The sequence below is a fragment of the Triticum aestivum genome, chromosome 1D (genome assembly GCF_018294505.1).
Source record: "Triticum aestivum cultivar Chinese Spring chromosome 1D, IWGSC CS RefSeq v2.1, whole genome shotgun sequence".
Classification (NCBI taxonomy): Eukaryota; Viridiplantae; Streptophyta; class Magnoliopsida; order Poales; family Poaceae; genus Triticum; species Triticum aestivum.
In genome coordinates, this window is record NC_057796.1 from 441866555 (window position 1) to 441886014 (window position 19460).

At 43.7% G+C, this 19460-nt stretch overlaps 1 protein-coding gene and 2 pseudogenes across 1 annotated transcript; 2 read left to right on the forward strand and 1 right to left on the reverse strand.

Annotated features, from left to right (window-relative positions):
• The first annotated feature begins 3630 nt into the window (after positions 1-3630).
• Positions 3631-9865, forward strand: LOC123182749 (ubiquitin-conjugating enzyme E2 28-like; annotated as a pseudogene).
• A 4-nt stretch (positions 9866-9869) lies between these two features.
• Positions 9870-13039, forward strand: LOC123182748 (pyruvate kinase 1, cytosolic-like; annotated as a pseudogene).
• A 4018-nt stretch (positions 13040-17057) lies between these two features.
• LOC123173851 (peroxidase 1) lies at positions 17058-18241 on the reverse strand. Its single transcript, XM_044589965.1, has 2 exons — positions 17954-18241; positions 17058-17874 (listed from the first exon to the last, which is right to left on the reverse strand). The coding sequence occupies exons 1-2, from the start codon at positions 18161-18163 to the stop codon at positions 17110-17112; spliced, it is 975 nt and encodes a 324-aa protein (XP_044445900.1). The 5' UTR covers positions 18164-18241; the 3' UTR covers positions 17058-17109.
• Positions 18242-19460: the final 1219 nt, after the last annotated feature.

Sequence of the window (19460 nt, forward strand, 5' to 3'; positions counted from 1 at the left end):
ATCGAGGTCTGTGCGACAGGCCTCACCTGGACGATGATCAGCGCTTCAGCATTAAGCTCGAGGAGACCTTCGATGTTGAAACGGTACGCAACAACGACAAGTGTTTTTTTTCATAATTAAGCATGACTTCAACTATTTCAACGTGTAATTTTCATCTTTTACAATTCGAGTATAGCTTATCCCATGCCATGCAAGACGCTATGTCTTCGAGAGGATGGATTTTGAAGACCATGAAAATTTTGAAACGAAGAAAATTCACCTAAGGACCCATCATGATGTGGATTTTGAAGTAAATCTGTATAATGCTGAGAGCGTAACCCATTTTGGTTGCAAAAATTGGGAAGCATTTTGCAAGATGTATGGTTTTGATGAGGGTATGCTTGTCACCATGGATCTTGGTGATCCTGACATTGACTAAGACAATATGGACATTTGGGTCCTTGTTGATACGCCTCCAGTTCTACCGCTATGTGAGTTTCTCAAACATAGTTAATTATTAACTAATTTATATTGGTCATTTCAAAAAAGTTGACAACTTATTTCCATTGATAGCTTATTTTGATTGTTCAAAGAATGTGCGGAAGATGGTAGACAGAACCTACTACACCGATGGCTCTGAGTTAACTTGTAAGGAAAAAAAATCATCTGGTCGGATTTTGTACTGATCTTGAGAATTACAATATCTATTGTAAAACTCCTCAACATTATGGTCAATACGTGCCACTAGTGCACGTGTTGAACTACGGTAACTACTCTGGAGATACCCTGGTAAGATTTTCTACTATTACGACATTCGTGCATCTTTTGCATACTTCTAAAACTAGTACATCATTGTTAACTATGAAGTTATTACTATGTTTTTCAACAGAGAATCCCGATGGATTCTGTGCCTCATTTGATGTATGAGTATGGTAGCCTTGATGTTTTGAACATACAACCAGGTCATCCTACGAATCTCAACTGTCCATACCGGATTTCTAAAAGAAGTGGAGACATGCTAATCAGAGAATGGAAAAAATGTATGGACAGTCGTAAGGAGGTTCTTGGAAGCAAAAGGAAGCGCCGCGCAAGAATTGGAGACAGGATGATCTCCATTCTCCATAATGGAGAGTCAGGGTCTATATTGTTTTATGTTATTTTACCTTAAATAGAGTATTTAGGTCCTGCCTAATACTGATGATCATGTGCTAAGAACAATTAAGTAGGGTTGGTTCGATGACTATCAGGATGATGATCGTATGACTTGTTATTAATAACGAGTAGAAGTTGTATGATGATGATTAGTAGGACTTGTTATTATGATGATGCATGATGCGAGCATGAATAGTTATTATATATCTGTGGGTGAAATGAACATGGATTGGATTGAAGTGAAGCCAACATGCATGTGGTGCATGTCGAAAGTAGTACAATCCAAACTTGATCAAGTTAGGATTAGTTTACTTTCGACATGCACCACATGTTGCCTCATTTCAATCTAAGTCATGTTTAGACATAGAAGTAGCAGTAGCACGGAGATAAGAGAGGACACATATCTCTATTAGCTACCTATAACAACCTAAATTAACCCCCAAAACCCCTAAACCACCTCCTTTAAAAAAAACCAGCCCCCGAAATGCTGACACGTGGAAGCTTATTGGTCCCGGTTGGTGCTACCAACCGGGACCAAACGCCCTCCTGTCTGGGCTCGCCGGAGCGGCCACGTTGAGGCCCATCTGTCCCGGTTCGTATAAGAACCGAGACTAAAGGCCTAGGGCATTAGTAACGACACTTTAGTCCCGGTTCCCCAACCGGGACAGATGGCCCTTATGAACCGGGACAAATGACCCTTTTTTCTACTAGTGCGAGATCCAGTTTTCAATCTTGCTCCATTGTCCATATCATCCGAAAAGCAAATGAAGCGGCACACGGGTGTGCCAAATAGGCTAGGGAGGATCATAGACGATGTATCTGAGTGAATTACACCCCTGCTTTTCCTCTAGGATGTATTCACACACACTGTAATCCTCCTGAGTAATTTAATATAGCCTGTTGTTGCAAAAAAAAAGAAGATTGTTCGACCTACTCAGAGCATCCCTTTGTTGTCATTCAGGTGGTGTTCTTACGGAGAGGTGCCCTTGGAGTGCAGGGGCACAAGACATGAAACAACCGTAAAGAAAGAAGAAAGCAAAGAATCGCAGGCTATACCACTTTGGCGCATGGCGCCAAGCGGGAACAGACCGCCGCCCCTTGGGTCCAGTGGGAGCTCCTATAGGGCGCCTTGTTGAGCTTTTTGGCGCCCATGCGCCCCCGCTCATGGGCCGGCCCAAGAAGAAAATAGCGCTCGACTGGTTTCCTAGTTCCCTTGATCGTGTTAGACCGGCCGCGGTGAACCAATTAACTTTTGATTTTTTAAAAAAAATAGTGAACTAAAAAATGTTCATGGTTTTTGAAAAAAAAAGTTCAAAAACTTTTTAAAAGATCACGAATTTGGAAAAAAAACTTTATTGGATTTGAAAAAAATCCACATATTTTTAAAAAAGTTAATTGATTTTGAAAGAAGCTCATCGAATTGGGAAAAGTTCATTGATTTTGAAAAAAATCATCAGTTTTGGGAAAAAGTTCAAAAAATTGAAAAAAATCATCGATTTTGAAAATAAGTTTGTTGAATTTGAAAAAAGGTTCATCAAAGTTGAAAAACACTTCATTAAATCTGAAAAAAAATCATCAAATTTGAAAGAAAGTTCATTGAGCACCCCAAGCACCCAACTTCGGAATCCGCACAGCCGCCGCAGCCCTGCCATCTGCCCATGCCACCGGCGCGCCCGTCTGACGATCCGCATCCCGCATTGCGCACACCATGCATCAGGAGGGGAGAAACACCCCGCCTACACCAACGGCGGGAGGGAAGGAGAGGTGATGAAAGGGAGGGAAGCGGCGGAAGCTGGAGCGGGGGCGAGACGAGTTTTCGGTCAACTCGAATACGTATCCTAGCTATTCTGGCCGGGCAAAAGAAAGAAAATTACACTTAATAAGTTGGTGCTAGCGAAATGAGTACATCGAATGTTTTAGTTCCCTGTGCATATATGAGCGTGGCGTTTTTATATGTCTTTTGGCAGTGGTAGATGTTTCTAACACGGACACATTTACTTTCAGCACTAAAAGAAAATGAACGCATTTGTTTTCACCACGCAACCAATCTGATCTGAAACAAAAAAAAGGAAAGAGGCACCGCAACGGTACGCACGGGCCTGGAAAACTCCCGTTCCGCCGCCGAACCCCGCTCCACTTGCCTTTCATATCCGCAGCCACGCGACGCGCACGCGCACCTCGGCAGGGACAAGGCTCCGCCCGCCGCCACCGCCTCTGCCCCGGCTATAAAGCTCCGCCCTTTGGCCGGCCCGCCCCTCCTCTCTCCGTCCGGGCCGCGCCTCTCGCCTCCTTCCTTCGTCCTCGGTCCGTCCTGGCCGCGTGGTGGTCTCCGTTCCGGCCTCCGATTCCAAGTCCGCCCGCTCGCGCCCTGCTCCCTCTCCTCTCCGCCTGCGGGGACGCGGGCGGGGGCTCGGCCAAGCGGCGGGCGACCGGCGGCGTGTGCCAGCTGCGCGCGCTCGTCCTCGACTCGTGCCTCTCCTCCTCTCGCGTCTGGTGAGGCGACTCGTCCTCGTTTCTTGCATCTCCTCGTCTCGCGTCCGGTGAGGCAATTCGTCCTCGGTTCCTACCTCTCCTCCTCTCGCGTCTGGTTCTATGTTGCTCGTCCTTGCTCGATTCGTCCGTCGTTTAGAGTAGAAGAATCGCTTCTGATTTGTTCGATTCTGCTCGTCCTCAGTTCCTCTGTTCTGAACCGCGTCTGATTCAATTGATTTCGCTCGTCCTCGATTCGGCCGTTTAGATAGAAATGCGCGTCCGGTTTGATTTGCTCGTCCTCACCGTCGTCGTCAGTTCAGAGTAGCGTGTGATTTGATTCTTGCTCGTCCTCGCCGTCGCCCTGATGCTCTCGCGTGTTCTTGGGGACGTGTCGTCGGGGGTCTGCGACTCTGGGAGGAAGCGAGCGGTCCGTCGGTCGGTTTGGGTCACCGTCTGGTTGCGAACTAACAGGTCCGTTTGAGAAACTTCTGTTCCTGCGTTCCGTGTTCACGGTGGAGCGATGGTTCCGGCGTTTACTTCTGTTCCTGCGCTTCTGTTATCTGACGATCCCGTGTTTCGTGTTCGCGTCGGGGCGACAGTGTGCGGTTCTGGTTTCGAAATTGGAGCAGTGTCAAATCCGTTCCTGTGTTCCATCACCTGCGTTGTTCGTCCTCTGTCGATTCTTGTTCTACCGGCAGGCGTGTGTGCTCCCATCCTAGATGCAGCGAATCTTGTTCTTGTCTGTTACGGTTGTTCTGATGGTGTTCTTTCCAACTTGTTTCTTGCTATCATGCTTTGCTTATGTTCCAATATATGATTGTTGTGTGTTCAACTTGTTTCTTGTTATCATGCTTTGCTTATGTTCCAATATATGATGATTTGTGTTCAGGGGTGCAAACCATGTAGGCCGTGGGTACTGTGATGTGAGGCTTCTTTCCTGCTGATAGGATGATAGGCTGAGCAGAAAATCCTGACTCTTGTAACAATCACTTGCTTGGTTTCCACTTCTTTGCGTGGCCGATTTGGCATCCAATGCATCACAATCACGTTTTCCCTGTTTGTTTTCATACCCAATGCATCCACTCATCAGAGCACCCTTTTCCCTGTTTGTTTTCCCTTCTTTTCCTAATTAATAATCATGTTTACCATGGTGTTCGACAATACTGCATTTCTACCGTTCTTTGTTCCCTTTTGAAGTTCACTGATTCAAATCTGATGTGGAAAGTAGGAATATTGATGTCACTTCTGTGTTAGTATACTAGCCATGGTGTGTTTTATTCAAGTTATTAACCATATCTCTTACAAATTTGCCTTGAGATGTATATGGCACGATTGATTGCTGTTTGTGTATGGTTATTAAGATTGATTGATTGATTGATTGGTTGCTGTTTGTTGATTGATTGATTGCTGTTTGCTGTTTGCTGTTTGATTGATTGTTGTTTGTTGATTGGTATCTAACTTTGGTATTGGTAGTTCCCTATCATAGATAACAGACCTTGCACTATTCTTTTTTCTGAACTTTTTTGTGATTATGTCTTATGTGGATATCATATTCTCTTTTTGGTATTACTGTTGTCCAGTCCTTGGAATAATGCATTTCTAAGTATTTATGGTACAGGACATATCACATTTGCTCTTTATTGTGTTGCTAAGGACACTGATGGGTTGAGTTGGCATATAGCGCAGGTATATTTACATTCTTTACATTCTGCGATGCTGATGCCTGTAGTCCCAAAGCATTTATTTACCTAATATTTGCATGGATGTTTTCATGATGGCTAATTTGATTCATTATCGTTGTTTTGATGGTGTGCTTCTGGTGGTTTAACTGAAGCCGTGGATCGCTCATCAACCTGGTATGTGTTTGGATGATAATCCCTCTCAAATTTAACTCGTTCCTATATTTTACACAATGTTTATCTCATGGCTGGTAACGGTAACCTTATGAATGCATAGCCCACATTTTAGCTAGTTATATAGTAACACCATGCTTCCTTGGATGATGTTCTTTATATGCAAGTGTGGTGAGCTCACATATCGTGTCGGTATCTACCTAACGCAGCTGAGCTCTTTCTGGATAGGACAGAGGTACAATATTTACATCCATGGCAGAAGGTTCTTAACCCTGAACTCATCAAAGGTCCTTGGACTCGAGAAGTTTGGCACTGCACTCCTGACTTTGCTAAAAAAAAAACCTTCTGCACATTTTATAGTTATATTTATGATTATGATATTTTTTCTACAGGAAGATGACAAAATTATTGATCTTGTAAGCAAGTATGGACCAACAAAATGGTCTCATTGCAAGGACCTGCAGAAGGACCCTCCCACCTCAGCGCAGGTGATTTCCGCTCTTCCCCGTTTGATTTCGTCTAGATCTTGCCCCGATTGTATTGCGTCTGGATGAGCGCGCTGTTGGCGTGGTCTGGTTGTTAACTGTTGTTACTGGTCATGGGGGTTAGGTTGTCGATTATTTAGCTGTGCTCTCGCAGTGCTTTTAGGTTTGCTGGATTGATTGGTGGAGAATACTGCTTATGAACTGTAGATGGACTACTAATATGATTGACTCATGTCAAGTGTGTGATGTATCTTCTGAGCAGGTCATTAACAAAAACCCTTGGATTTTGTTCTGTTAGGTTATAAAGTATGCCAACCTTATTACAGTTTACAGGCAGTGCCAGATGGGCAGAACATGCACCACCTTGTAGCACTATATGCTATCTTTACTGCCATAACCAAAAGAAATTAAAATCTCCAAGGACTTCACAGTTTATATGGACAGTTAGGCATGACTAGCACTATTTAAGGAACATAAACAGTACCAATCCAATCTGTTAGGCATGGACTAGACTATTTAAGAAACATAAACAGTACCAACCAAACCAAAAGAAATTAAAATCGCCAAGGACTTCACAGTTTATATGGACAGTTAGGCATGACTAGCACTATTTAAGGAACATAAACAGTACCAATCCAATCTGTTAGGCATGGACTAGACTATTTAAGAAACATAAACAGTACCAACCAAATCAATAGGGAGAATTTTTGAGAGTGAACTATGTTTTAGGAGGTGAGGTGGCGATGGTCACCTGTCTTCCTTAGTCTATTAACACATACTGGAATAAATATAATTACTGAAGCAACTTTATCTTTGGTAGTGTTCTGTAATCTGATTTAAGAAACACAAACAGTACCAGCCTGATCAATAGAGGGAATTGTCAAAAGTGGCCTCTGTTTAGTAGGTTGCAATGATCACCTGCTTTCCTTGGTCTATCAATGCATACTCGAAGATTAATGTTGTGTAAATCTGATTTGAGAAACATGAACGGTACCATCCTATGTTATAGTAGGTGGGGTTGTAATGGTTACCTGTTTTCCTTGGTCTATCAACGCATACAGGAAGAAATATAATTACTGAAGCAACTTTAGCATTCATAATGTGTGTAAATCTGATGTTCTGTGTTTTTGTGGAGAATAAGTGGCTTCAGTGGATGTCCTGGCCTCCTGGATGACTTGATGTTTTTTAATACAGCAGTTGGTTCCACTAACCTCTTGAAATTAAGATAAATGAACTTTGAATTATTCTAATCATTGTACTGGACGTGTATATGATGGATAACCCTTGATAATACAATTTCATGCCTAATTCTGAACTTGCTCACACATAACTAAAGCTGGCCGCTGTTTGATCTCGCAACAAATATGACTTGTTTCTTACTCATACTTGACTGGCTTCATACAAATGCTTGTCTGACTGTTGTGTAATACTGTATTACTTTCCTTTTATTCGGGCAGGTCCTGTAGGTGAGGACATGTTCCACTGGCAGGCCACTATCATGGGACCCTCAGACAGCCCTTTACTGCTGGTCTATTTTTGGTGAACATCCATTTCCCACTGGATTATCCCTTCAAGCCCCCGAAGGTAATTTCCGGTGTACCGAGCTAACCTTTGTAAAAGAAAGAGTTCATATTGATATTGGAATTGCTGTTACACAAATGTCTTGGGGGTCCTCAAACAATTAGTTTGCTGCTGCTTGCTATCTTATCTATTTTTTCTGACATTCAGGCATGAACATATTTCAGGTCTCTTTCCGCACCAAGGTGTTCCACCCAAACATCAACAGCAACGGCAGCATTTGCCTTGACATTCTCAAGGAATAGTGGAGCCCGGCTTTGACCATATCAAAGGTAATGATCTGCATTCCTAGCTTGGTTGTTCCATTTTTGCTTAAAGCTTGTTGCTGATATAAGCTTGGTTCCTTTCAGCAACTTAATCTCACAAAAATTCTTCATTTATGTTTCTCTAACATTTACCCGTCTCTGTTAACAGGTCCTCCTGTCAATCTGTTCGTTGCTGACGGACCCCAACCCCAATGATCCTCTGGTGCCTGAGATTTCTCACATGTACAAGACTGATTGGGCCAAGTATGAGTCCACGGCACGCTCCTGGACACAGAAGTACGCCATGGGTTGATGTATAGGCAAGCAATGTTGAGAGAGGTATTTTTTTGATTGTTCTATTTTTATGGTTTGCTGAAATGAATTTCTCCCCTGGGTGGGATGTTTGCTAATTTCGAAACACACTGGTTACTTCCATTTGTGTACTTCTATTTGTTCTTAGTTCTTCTCACCTATAGCTAAAGTCAAAGACGACAAACCAGGTGACTTATTGGAGTTGCAGGACTATAAATCATCGGTAAGTTTCTATGCTTTCAAATGGTCAGAGTTTGAATTTTGATCAGTTTGTCTGACTTGTTTTATACTGAATCCTTGATTCCTTGATAACTTTGATATACACACATGAATAGTTACTTATGCTGTTATGATCATAAACTGATTTCTAAGTATCTTTGACTCATATGATGCTTATTACATAACAGGTCATCTGAATCTTCATTTGTAAATATGACTGCTAGTGCTGCTGATGATGTAAGCTACTTTTCTTGCTTCAAGAATAATAGAAATGTCATTTACATCACACTCACATTTTAAGTTGCTCATGTCATTTCAGGCTAGCCATCGGCTTGGAACTGATGAGAGACAACCGATGTTGCCAACTTGAAACATATACTTTTTAGGTATGAATGGCTTACCTCTCCTCCTCTCGCGTCTGGTGAGGCAATTCGTCCTTGGTTCGTGCCTCTCCTCCTCTCGCGTCTGGTGAGGCAATTCGTCCCCGATTCCCTCTCCTCTCCCCTCCCCCTTTGACTTTATGTTGCTCATCCCCGCTTGATTCGTCCGTTTAGATTAGAAGAATCGCGTCTGATTTGTCATTTTGCTCGTTCTCGATTCATCTGTCTTGAAGTGCGTCTGATTCGACTGATTTCGCTCATCCTAGATTCGCCCGTTTAGATAGAAAATCGCGTCTTGATTTACTCGTCCTCCTCGTCACTTTAGAGTCGCTTGTGATATGATTTTGCTTGTCCTCGTTGTCGCCCTGATGCTCTCGCGTGTTCTTGGGGCCGTCTCGTCGGGGGTCTCCGTCCCTGCGACTGTGGGAGGAAGTGGGTGAGCGAGCGGTCGGTCGGTCTGGTTTGCGAACTAAAGTCTGTTTGAGAAACTTCTGTTCCTGCATTTCGTGTTCACGGTGGAGCGATGGTTCCTGCGTTTACTTGTGCGTGCGCTTCTGTTATCTGACGATCCTGCGTTTCGTGTTCGTGTCGGGGCGACGGTTGCAGGAACGATCGGTTCTTGGTTCGGAAATTGGAGCAGTGTCAAGTCGTTCCCTATTCACCTGTGTTGTTCGTCGGTTATTTTCATATCTCAAACGCATGCGCTTGATACTCTGGTTGCCCTCTGTCGATTCTTGTTCTACCGACAGGCATGTGTGCTCCCATCCTAGATGCAGAGAATCCTGTTCTTGCCTGTTACGGTTGTTCTGATGCTGTTCTTTTCAATTGTTTATTGTTATCATGCTTTGCTTATGTTCCCATATGGCACGATTGATTGATTGTTGTTTGATTGATTGGCTTGAGATGGATTGTTGTTTGTTGTTTGATTGATTGTCTTGAGATGGATTGTTGTTTGTTGTTTGATTGATTGGCTTGAGGTGGATTGTTGTTTGTTGTTTGATTGATTGCCTTGAGATGGATTGTTGTTTGTTGTTTGATTGATTGCCTTGAGAAGGTACAAACCATGTAGGCCGATTGATTGTTGTTTGTTGCCTTGATACATATGTTTATATGGCACGATTGGCTGCTGTTTGTTCATGGTTATTACAATTGATTGATTGTTATTTGTTGATCGGTATCTAATTTTGGTATTGGTATTATTTTTTCTGAACTTTTTTGTGATTATTATGCCTTCACATTGCACTGCTCCCAGATCCATATCGACATGCCCACGCTGTCTGACGAGGATAAAGATGTAAGGAGCTCCTCCCAAGAATCTCTCTTGCTCCTTGTATTAACTTGGCGACTAGACTTTACATGTTATTTTTTTTCGTGAAACTGGAGCTCCTTGCTGTAACCCATTATATAACTTTATGAGCATGCGCCACTTTCAGGTTATGAAAAAATGGGGTGCTCCAAACAAGATTGACTTCCTCTCTTTCTTATACAAGGCATGCAGAAGATGTGCGGCAAGTAAGTAACTCTATGTCGATATTTAGAGTGTACTACTTCACAGTGCCATCTTCCCAACATATTGAAATTTTTTATATTGATATTTTGTTGAATATCACATGTTTGTTTGCACTTCATACTTTGGAAAATATTCCTAACATTGGTAGTAATTAACATGTATTTTTCTCTATTGAGTACTACTTTGTTCGTTCTTTAAGTGTTCTTATTTCAGAAGTCTGCTCTGCACAAGAGCAACATGGCTGGAAAACCTGCTGCTGTTACTCGTGTCGTGGACAGTATGACGGATAACCTAAGGCCTACTTGTGCAGATGCAACTGATGTGGCAAATGCGGTGTTGGATGGTTAGTTTTTGCCTCTTGCAGATATCTTATACTTTGGTGATCCTGTACGGCTGCTCATTACTGCACCCAAACAAACTATAACTACACAAGCTGTAACATGAATCACAATTGTTTTGTTCAGGTAGTGATGCCATTCTCCTTGGTGCTGCTTGGTGCTGAGACTCTCTGTGGGTTGTATCCAGTTGAGACTATTTCAACGATAGGCAGAATTTGTGATGAGGTGAGCTTTCTTTTGGAGGTCTATATGTTCTCTTGATAAACACATGCCTGTTTGGGAGGGCATTTGTTGATAGGTTCCCTTTTGTAGTTCAAATCGGACTTCAATACTAATAAAATGTTACAGATAAATACTATTCTTCCGAACAGCCCCTAAATGTGTTCTCAACAAGTATATCCTTGGCACTCTAATGGAATCTAATGCAAATTCACTCCTTCCTGCCTTTTCTCTCTTCATAGTTGGTGATATATTTTCATGAATTGTTTCACAGGCTGAGAAGGTCTTCAACCAGGATTTGTATTTCAGGCGAACCATGAAATACGTGGGAGAACCCATGATCCACTTGGAGTCTATTGCTTCCTCTGCAGTGCGTATTTTGTTTGTTTTCATTTTCCAACCTTTTGTTAGTGTTTACAAGGGACAATTTATGTTTTCCATTGATTGATTATCAGTCTGTGACACTTAAGTCTGAAAATAGTTCACTACCTGTTTGCTAGGTACGGGCTGCTATTAAAGTTAAGGCTTCGGTCATCATTTGCTTCACCTCATCTGGATAGGAGAAAAAGAGTATTTCTTCTTATAGGCGCTTCACCTCATCTTGTAGTTTAATAGAAATTGATTCATATATTATGCCGTATCGAGTATCTGCAGGCTAATTGCCAAGTACAGGCCCACCATGCCATTCCTCATCTAAAAACAAATCAATTGAAGTGGAGCTTCACAAGCGCATTTGAAGTATGTGAGCAACCTGTTTCCTTGTAACCTTTTTAGTGTGGTGTTCAACTAGACTCACTAATTAACATGTATTACTACGTATCTAATACATCCATATCTAGACAAATCTAAGACAAGTAATTCGGGATGGAGGGAGTACTATAGAATTTAGCCCGATAAGAAACAGTATTGCTTATGTTGGACCAAGACTTGTCTCTGGTGTTTGGCAGTGTGCCACTGTTATAACTCATATTTGTTGCATTATCTTCCTGCAGGCAAGACAATCACTCATAGTTAGAGGCCTCTTTCCCATGCTTGCCGATCCACATCACCCGGTGAGTTAACCTGCCTTTCATATGTTGGCTACATTAACCATTCTGTGGTGGTTCTTTTCAATTTTAGAATACATGACCCAGTATGTATAATATAAAAAATAGGAACTACCTATAAGTACCAACGTCCTTGTTCTGAACATAAAGGGAATAATGGCAGTTGGCGTTAGTGCATATTCCCAATATGTGAAAAGTGGATGCTTTACATACACCAGGCCAGTGAATTAATTCTGCTTGTAGGGTTTTTCCTTGCATCATGTTCTACTTACAAATGGAATAAACACTAGACTACAGTTCACTTTCAAACTGTTGGCAAGTCATCATAAGCTTGGTTAATCAGTACATTATTTCGAACTTCGACTGGTGGTAGGCTGGCGTGTTTATTCTGTATAATATAAACGCAATACGTGAGCTTATAAGCTGGTGTGCACCAGTGAGGCTGATGGTTGGAGGTTTCATCTTGCATCCACCTTGAATTATTTGGTAGCTAGAATTCCTTGATTTGGACCCAGCAAGTAAGAAGCTTGGTTTGCCTGGTGATTTGTACTGACATTGTTTCTCTGCCCTGCAGGCTGAATCTACTAGCACTAGAAATGAATCAGTGTTGAAGGTTTCTCTTGACCACGGCAAAGCATCCGGTGTGATCAAGTCGCATGGCTTACCTTAGCCAGAATTTCTATAAGAATGTTGCTGATGTTACATGCCTTGCTTTCTCTAGTAAGTAGAACAAGAATACATTAACATTTCTTTTATGTCCGTATGCATACACTCATAATATTTGAATTACAAATCAAATTCTAAATAAATAAGCATGTTGCTCTGTGCCTACAAACTTGTGGGTATTGATGAAGATAATCACTTAATCAGCCTCTAACTAGCTTCCTATTTTCAGGACGAAGATCTGGATCACCCTCGCCCCTCTAGAGAAATCAGTTTACTCATTCAAGTTCTGGAAATTCTTTATAGCTTTTTGAGTTTACTTCGGTCTTGCATGCATTAGCTTTTTGTTTGTGCCCCTATCTATGTATGTTTCTTGTGTGCAAGTGCTCCATTCTGTGTGTGTGTGGCTTGACTGTGTGTGTGGCTTGACTCTGTGTGTGTGGCTTGACTCTGTATGTGTGGCTTGATTGTGTGTGTGCTTGACTCTCTGTTTGTGTGACTCTGTGTGCTTGACTCTGTGTGTGTGTGAATGTTGCATTTGCTTGATGGTGTGGCCTGTATGCTTGAATGATGATTGGTGTGGTTTAACACTGCCTTTGCCGGTCCCAAGCCCGGATGTGAAAATGTGGAGGGAGCTGCATTTACCTCCTTTGTATTATATATATTCACCTTCTGAATTTTGTGGCTGATGGCATTCTAGTTTACCAAGATGGTTAGCTTGTTAATTAGTTTTGTGCATGCAAGACTTGAAATCTAGCTGATGTAGTGTTTAGTTTCTGTGCATGATAAATGGTTTTGTTGTGCACCTTTTTAAAGATGTGGCCCGTTTTCCCCTCTATTTTCCTCTTTTGGATGTTAACTAGCATTTGCTGTGTTTCTGAATTGATTATCTGTTGTAACATATGGTAGCATATATAGTTCAGAGATAAATGTCTTTGTTTGCAGCAGTACATTTTATTCATTCCAATGGTGATTTTGTTACTGGTTTTTGTGTGTTGGAACTCTTGCGGAAGTTCTCTGTACCCCAGTACCAATGTATATCTATTTCAGTGTCATTTTGTACTATAACATCACTGAAGCCAGTGGTATGTTTTATTTGAGATGAGTGATGTGATTACATTGTACCAGACAGGTGACTGCAGTAGCCCCGCAACATCAATTATCTAGTTACTTTAACATTACTTTTGAACAACCAGGTAGTTCACAGTACGCAGTTTTACTTATATTCAGGAATGGAGCTTCTTCACTTCCTACATGCAGCAGGTTGTCCATGTTGTGTGTTCCATATGGATTAGACGCCGTCGACTACTTTGTCTTCGATGCCGCGGCTCCTCGTTGGGTCTTTAGTACTTCTTCTGCGTGTTCAATTTTTAATCCCCATTACGCGTGATGCTCTTTGTTTCTGTGTAATTTCGACCTTTGGTTGTGCTCTTGTGAGCGCTGTCCCTGCTCTTGTGGACACACATGATTTGAACCGTGATTTTGAGTTGTGATTCTACTAGTGAGGCAAGCATGATTTCAGCGGTGTTTCCATGAGATTTTGAACCATGTATGTGTTACGATCTTGTGAAAACGTTGCGTGAATATTTATTGCCAATCGTGTGTCGTGCCAATGATGCCTTTGGTTGATTGTGTGGCTTGTTGCTTAGCTGAATGATTGGTTGTAGTGTTTGCTAATTTTTTGTGTTTTGTAGTTTTGTAGTTTAACACTGCCTTTGCCGGTCCCAAGCCCGGATGAGAAAATGTGGAGGGGACTGCAGTTAGCTCCTCTGTTTATAACTTTCATGGTCTCCAAATATTTTTCAATGAGTAGTAGTGAATGAAGAAGTCACACAATGTGGTGGCAAGCTTTGGAACGCATCCTTTGATAAAAAGGATAAAAAACAATAAAAAATCAAAATTAAAAGATTCTAAAAAATAAAAGTCTCAAAACAATAAAAATACTCAAAATTATAAAAGTTTTAAAAAATAGAATACTAAAAAAATAACAGACTCAAAATTATAGAAGATTCGAAATAATAGAAAGACTTAAAAGTTAAAACAATAAACAGACTTAACATAATCCTCGTCGACCTTCTCCTACGCGGCCGCCCCTGCTAGACCCCTGCCCGGCCCTCCGGCGGGGACCGGGGCGGCGGCCGCGGCAGGGTATGCCAGCGGCGGGTCATTGCCGCCCTCGAGGTACTGGAGTACCTCGTGGAGCGTGCGGCCGGGGGCGCCCCACCATAGGCGGCGCCCATCGCTGTTCTTGATGCCCCCCACCACCGGCGCCCCGTTGGTGGGCGCCAGCCGCTGCGCCTGCCGGCGCTGGAAGTACGCCGCCCACGACGCGTGGTTGTCGGCGGCGTACTGCGAGAGGGCGCGCTGCTCCTCCATCAGCGACGCCCGCACGCGGTCGACCTCGGCGGCGAAGAGGTCGGGGCGCGCGTCGACGTCGGGCACCAGGGGAATGGGGACGCCAAAGGTGCTGAGCCTCCCCCAGCGCTAAGAAGCACTCTTTACAAATGCCCCTCCCACCTTTTCAAGTTGCGACAAGTGGCGCGCTGCATGTGCACTACTTGTCGTAACCTGAGGGTTTTTCCTTTTTTCTAGCCGTTTATTTAAATGTTTTATCTCTTAAACCATGCATTTAAATCTTGTACCATATTCAACGTTGGATTCCTCGCGTTCAGATCTTCGAAACTAGATCACATGTTGATAGGTTTTGACGAATTTTTTATTTTTACGAAAAAGCCCGGACCAGGCGCATGTTTTTTTCCTTTCTGAAGGAAAAAAGTCACTTTTTTTTTTGTTTCCGAGAGGCACGGCCATGCCTCTCACGGAAGGAAAAAAACACGTTCTTTTCCGTTTCTTGCCTCTAGCGGAAGCAAAACCGTGCCTCTCGCGGAAGAAAAAAACATTTTTTTCTTGTTTCAGAGAGGCATGGCTGTGCCTCTCGCGAAAGGAAAACAAAAATAAAACGTGTTTTTTTTCATTTTCCTAACGTGCCTCTCGTGGAAGCAAAACCGTGCCTCTCACCGTATGAAAAAAAGGAAAACACATTTTTTTTTCTGTTTTCGTGTGGCACGGCTTGCGGAAGCAAACTGTGCCTCTCGCGATAGAAAAAAGCGCGTTTTTACGTTTTTTTTCTCCAAAAGCTAAGAAAGACCGGTGAAAAACCGAAAAGTCAAGAAAAATCAAAAAATAATAATCTAAAAAATCGGACACGTGCGAAAAAATAATAAAATCCGGAGGGAGTGCCCAGAACGCAACATGCAGCGGCGGGTAAAAGCGCGCCAAAGGGCGTGCTCTCGACCCACACCAAGTGACCCTTGGAGGCCCCCGAAAGAGCGCTCCTTCATTAGTTGCTCCCTCACTAGTAGGATGCTGACGTGAGCTGCAAGGTACATGATCAATTGCTAGCTCGGATGCATAAATACGTGCGTAGCGCCCAAGCGCGTACCTCCCACTCTGTACCAGTCGCACAGGGGGCCGGCCAACTTTTTAGGATTTTCACGTGCATTCTCGCCCGATTTTCGGAAGGTTCTAGAACCTTCTCTGAACCAGGATCTTTTTCTTGTTTTTTTGTTCGGGTTTTCTTTTTTCTTTTCTCTCTTTTCTTCTTTACTTTTTCGTTTTTTTGTGTTTTTTCTTTTAAAAATCGTGAACATTATTTTGTTCATCAGATTCAAAAAAGGTTCAACAATGTAACAAATGTTCATTGAATTCAAATTTTGCTCATCTAATTTGATTTTTTTTCATGAAATTCAAAAAATGTTCATCAAATTTAAAAATATTCATCAAATTCTAAATTTGTTCATCTTTTTAAAAAAATATGTTCATCAAATTCAAAAAGTGTTCAGTGAATTCAAAATTTGTTTATCCATTTTTGAAAAAAACAATGTTCTCAATAATGGACAATTTTTTCATCAAGCTCAAAAAAATTAATCAAATTTTGGATTAGTGATTTTTTGAACTTATGAACATTTTTTGAATTCACATTTTTTTTCAACATGTGAAATTTTTGAGATCATGAATTTATTTAAACCACGAGCATGTTATGATTTCTGGAACATTTTCTCAAAAATCATTTTTCCTTAAATTTTGAACTTTTTTGATATTCAGAATTTTCTTAAAGAAGAAAAAACAGGAAAAATACGAAATTAAAAACCTGGGGCACCCAACCCCGCTTATTTGCCGTCCCATGAGGGGCGCGTGGGAGGGGAGTTGGTGCGCGCTCGCCAGTGCCCCACACGCGAAATAGGAGCTTCGCGAAAATCCGTGCTTGCTCCTTTCCTTCCTTCCTGCGTCGTCGGACAGTGCGCCACTTGTCGCAACCTAGAGAGGTGCGAGTGACCTTTGCAAAAAGTGCTCCTTAATCAGTGATTTCGTACTAGTGAACAACCGCACGTCCTCTACGCAGGAAGGAATGGGAATTTTCAAGTGGAGGCCCATTATTTTTCTGATGGACTCCGGTACTCCTCAATCCGCATTTATTGCGTCGCACACAATGACACAAGGCAACACTATACTTACTCCATTGTGTGCATGTAACTGCCCAGTAGCTGCCCATGGACTTTGGTGAAGAAATGATTTACTTAACACCATTGACAACTGGATAATAGTATCAGATGCACGCACCATGCAGTTACAACAAGGCTAATAATAATCAACAAACGCTAATTGAGGGCGTAGCACTTCTTCCTGATCTCCCCCTGGGTCCCGGTGAGCACGCCGACGTCGCCCATCTTGGTCATGGACGCGCTGAAGTCCCTGAAGAACTCGGCGTCGAACTTGCCGGTGGCGATGCGCTGGACGTAGTCCCTGGTGTCGGCGTCGAAGAGGAGCGCGGCGTCGGAGCGGAAGAGGCCCCTCCGCTTGGCCACGTGGCGGTAGTAGCTGGTGTCGAAGGTCTTGAAGCTGCCGGGGTCCATCTCCGACAGCATGGCGCGGTCGTCGACGCTCCTGCACTTGAGCCTCAGCTTGTCGGCGTACTCGCTGTCCAGGGACGGGTCGACGAGGCCATCGGTGGTGTTGTAGAGCCGGTCCACGAAAGATGGGCAGTGCGCCGTGCCGAGCGTGTGGGCGCCGGAGAGGACGACGAGGTCCTTGAGGCCGAGCCCCTTGGAGGCGAAGATCTTGGCGAGCAGAGGGACGTCGCCGGAGGCCGGGGGCAGCTGGCTGCTCGCCTCCGCGGCGCTGGACTCCCGGCCGTCCCTCCTGCCCAGCGCCACCGGCCAGGAGGGGCCCTTGGCCAGCACGACGGCGTCGCGGGACATGAGGGTGAGCACGTCGGCGCAGGAGACGACGCCCGGGCACGCGGCCTCCAGCTTGGCCTTCACCCGCTCCACGGAGCCGAACCCTCGCAGGCTCTTGTTTGGTTTCGCGTCCTTCTCCGCCACGTTGCCCTCCGTGGACTCGAGGAGGACGGAGGCATCACAACCCTGCGACGAAACCATTTGCATGTAAGTGGACATGTGTCAGAGTCTGACATGGTCGATAGCAGCAGAGCTAGGTACGTACTCTGACGAAGCAGTCGTGGAAATGGAGCCGGAGGAGCGGGCCGGCGAGGCTGGGCGCGACGGCGATGATCTTGGCCATCTCCTCGCGGACGATCTTCTCGGCGTCCGGGCATGTCTTGCTGTAGAAGCCGATCTCTAGATTAGCCACCGCTGCCGAGCTAGCTGCGAGGGCCAGCAGGGCCAGAGGGAGCAGCAAAGGCCTGATCGCCATGGACCTCAGCCAATTACAGGATCGAATTAAGCTCCAATTGTTTGGCTACGGAGAAGAATGTCTATAGGTACCGGTGGTATCTATGTCGATGGTGGTGTGTATATGCCTCGCAACTCCCTGTATTTATACATATGTGATATGTCGGCCGGCCGGTTACGTAGTCTTGGGTGCATGCATGTCAACGTACGTGTTACAAGTTACAACCTGTTTTCTATGTACACATGCATGTGCTAACTACCATCTCAATGCAACCGCCTCAGTTATCAACTGATCGATGCAAACCGCGGCTGGACGAACAAGTCAATGCGGAAAAAAGGGAAGAAAATAAATGTTGCCGAGGCCGTTCAATCGTCCATGATTGGCGTCCATCGTAACATGCCATGAATCTATCATCTGTCTCTGAACTGGTTTCAGCGGATTGGATGGCAATTATATATCCGATAATTTTGCCACAAGATATAGTATGCACCAAGGGAATAATAACCTTCTTTAGCGGCGTAGCGCCATGTGCTTGATCGATGCATGATTTGGGCAGGCCGTATATATCTAATACTATCTCTGCAGAATTTCCATGGGTGACTTGTTGCTTCAAGTCCAACGCTCCTAATTTGTACGCTATGGCACGCCAATTACAATCATTGGGTTCTCTCTTAGTGTGTCATTGCAAGGAACACAATTTTTTCGCGAGCAATGTATTCATATGAAGGGATTTTACGGAACTTTTACGTACTAGTGCAGTATCATGACGGTAGGCTAAAACGATGGGGTAGTTATGATCCTAAATAAACTAGTGCGCAGATTTTTTGTAAAATATTTACATAGGATCAATTTGTTCGTAACAAAATTGGATGGTCATAGCGATGACTTACAATGAAGGCGTGAGAACACTAGTGCAGAATTCGGTAATGCCATCAACTGCACTGGACCCAGCCGATTTTATCCCATTTCCGAGCAAGTCGGGTCAATGATAGGCGACCCCTCTTTTGTTCGGCCCCACATGCCTTTCACTTTCCCTTCTTCTCTAAATCCGCTTCTTCTCCCCTGCATAATTCCCCTCCATTTCCAAGTCCCTAACCCTAAATTCCAGTGGTTGGCACACATCTACCACCGCCTTCATCGTTCGGCTGCATCCACACTAGCACACATCTTCGTTTGCATTTAACACACACAATTTCTCCACTCTAATACGCCCAACTTCTCCATTTTGACCAACACCAAAATTATGGATATGCAATTTTGGCGCATGCGGGGAGAAGGATTTATGGCTGTACCATCAGGGCACGCGTAGAGAGGGAAG

What these genes read in the sequence shown, in the direction of transcription:
- LOC123173851 (XM_044589965.1), bottom strand. Translation starts at nt 18,163, where the DNA reads ATGGCGATCAGGCCTTTGCTGCTCCCTCTGGCCCTGCTGGCCCTCGCA. An exon ending in TCCACGACTGCTTCGTCAGA is followed by an intron (nt 17,875 to 17,953) that starts GTACGTACCTAG and finishes GTTTCGTCGCAG; the next exon opens with GGTTGTGATGCCTCCGTCCT.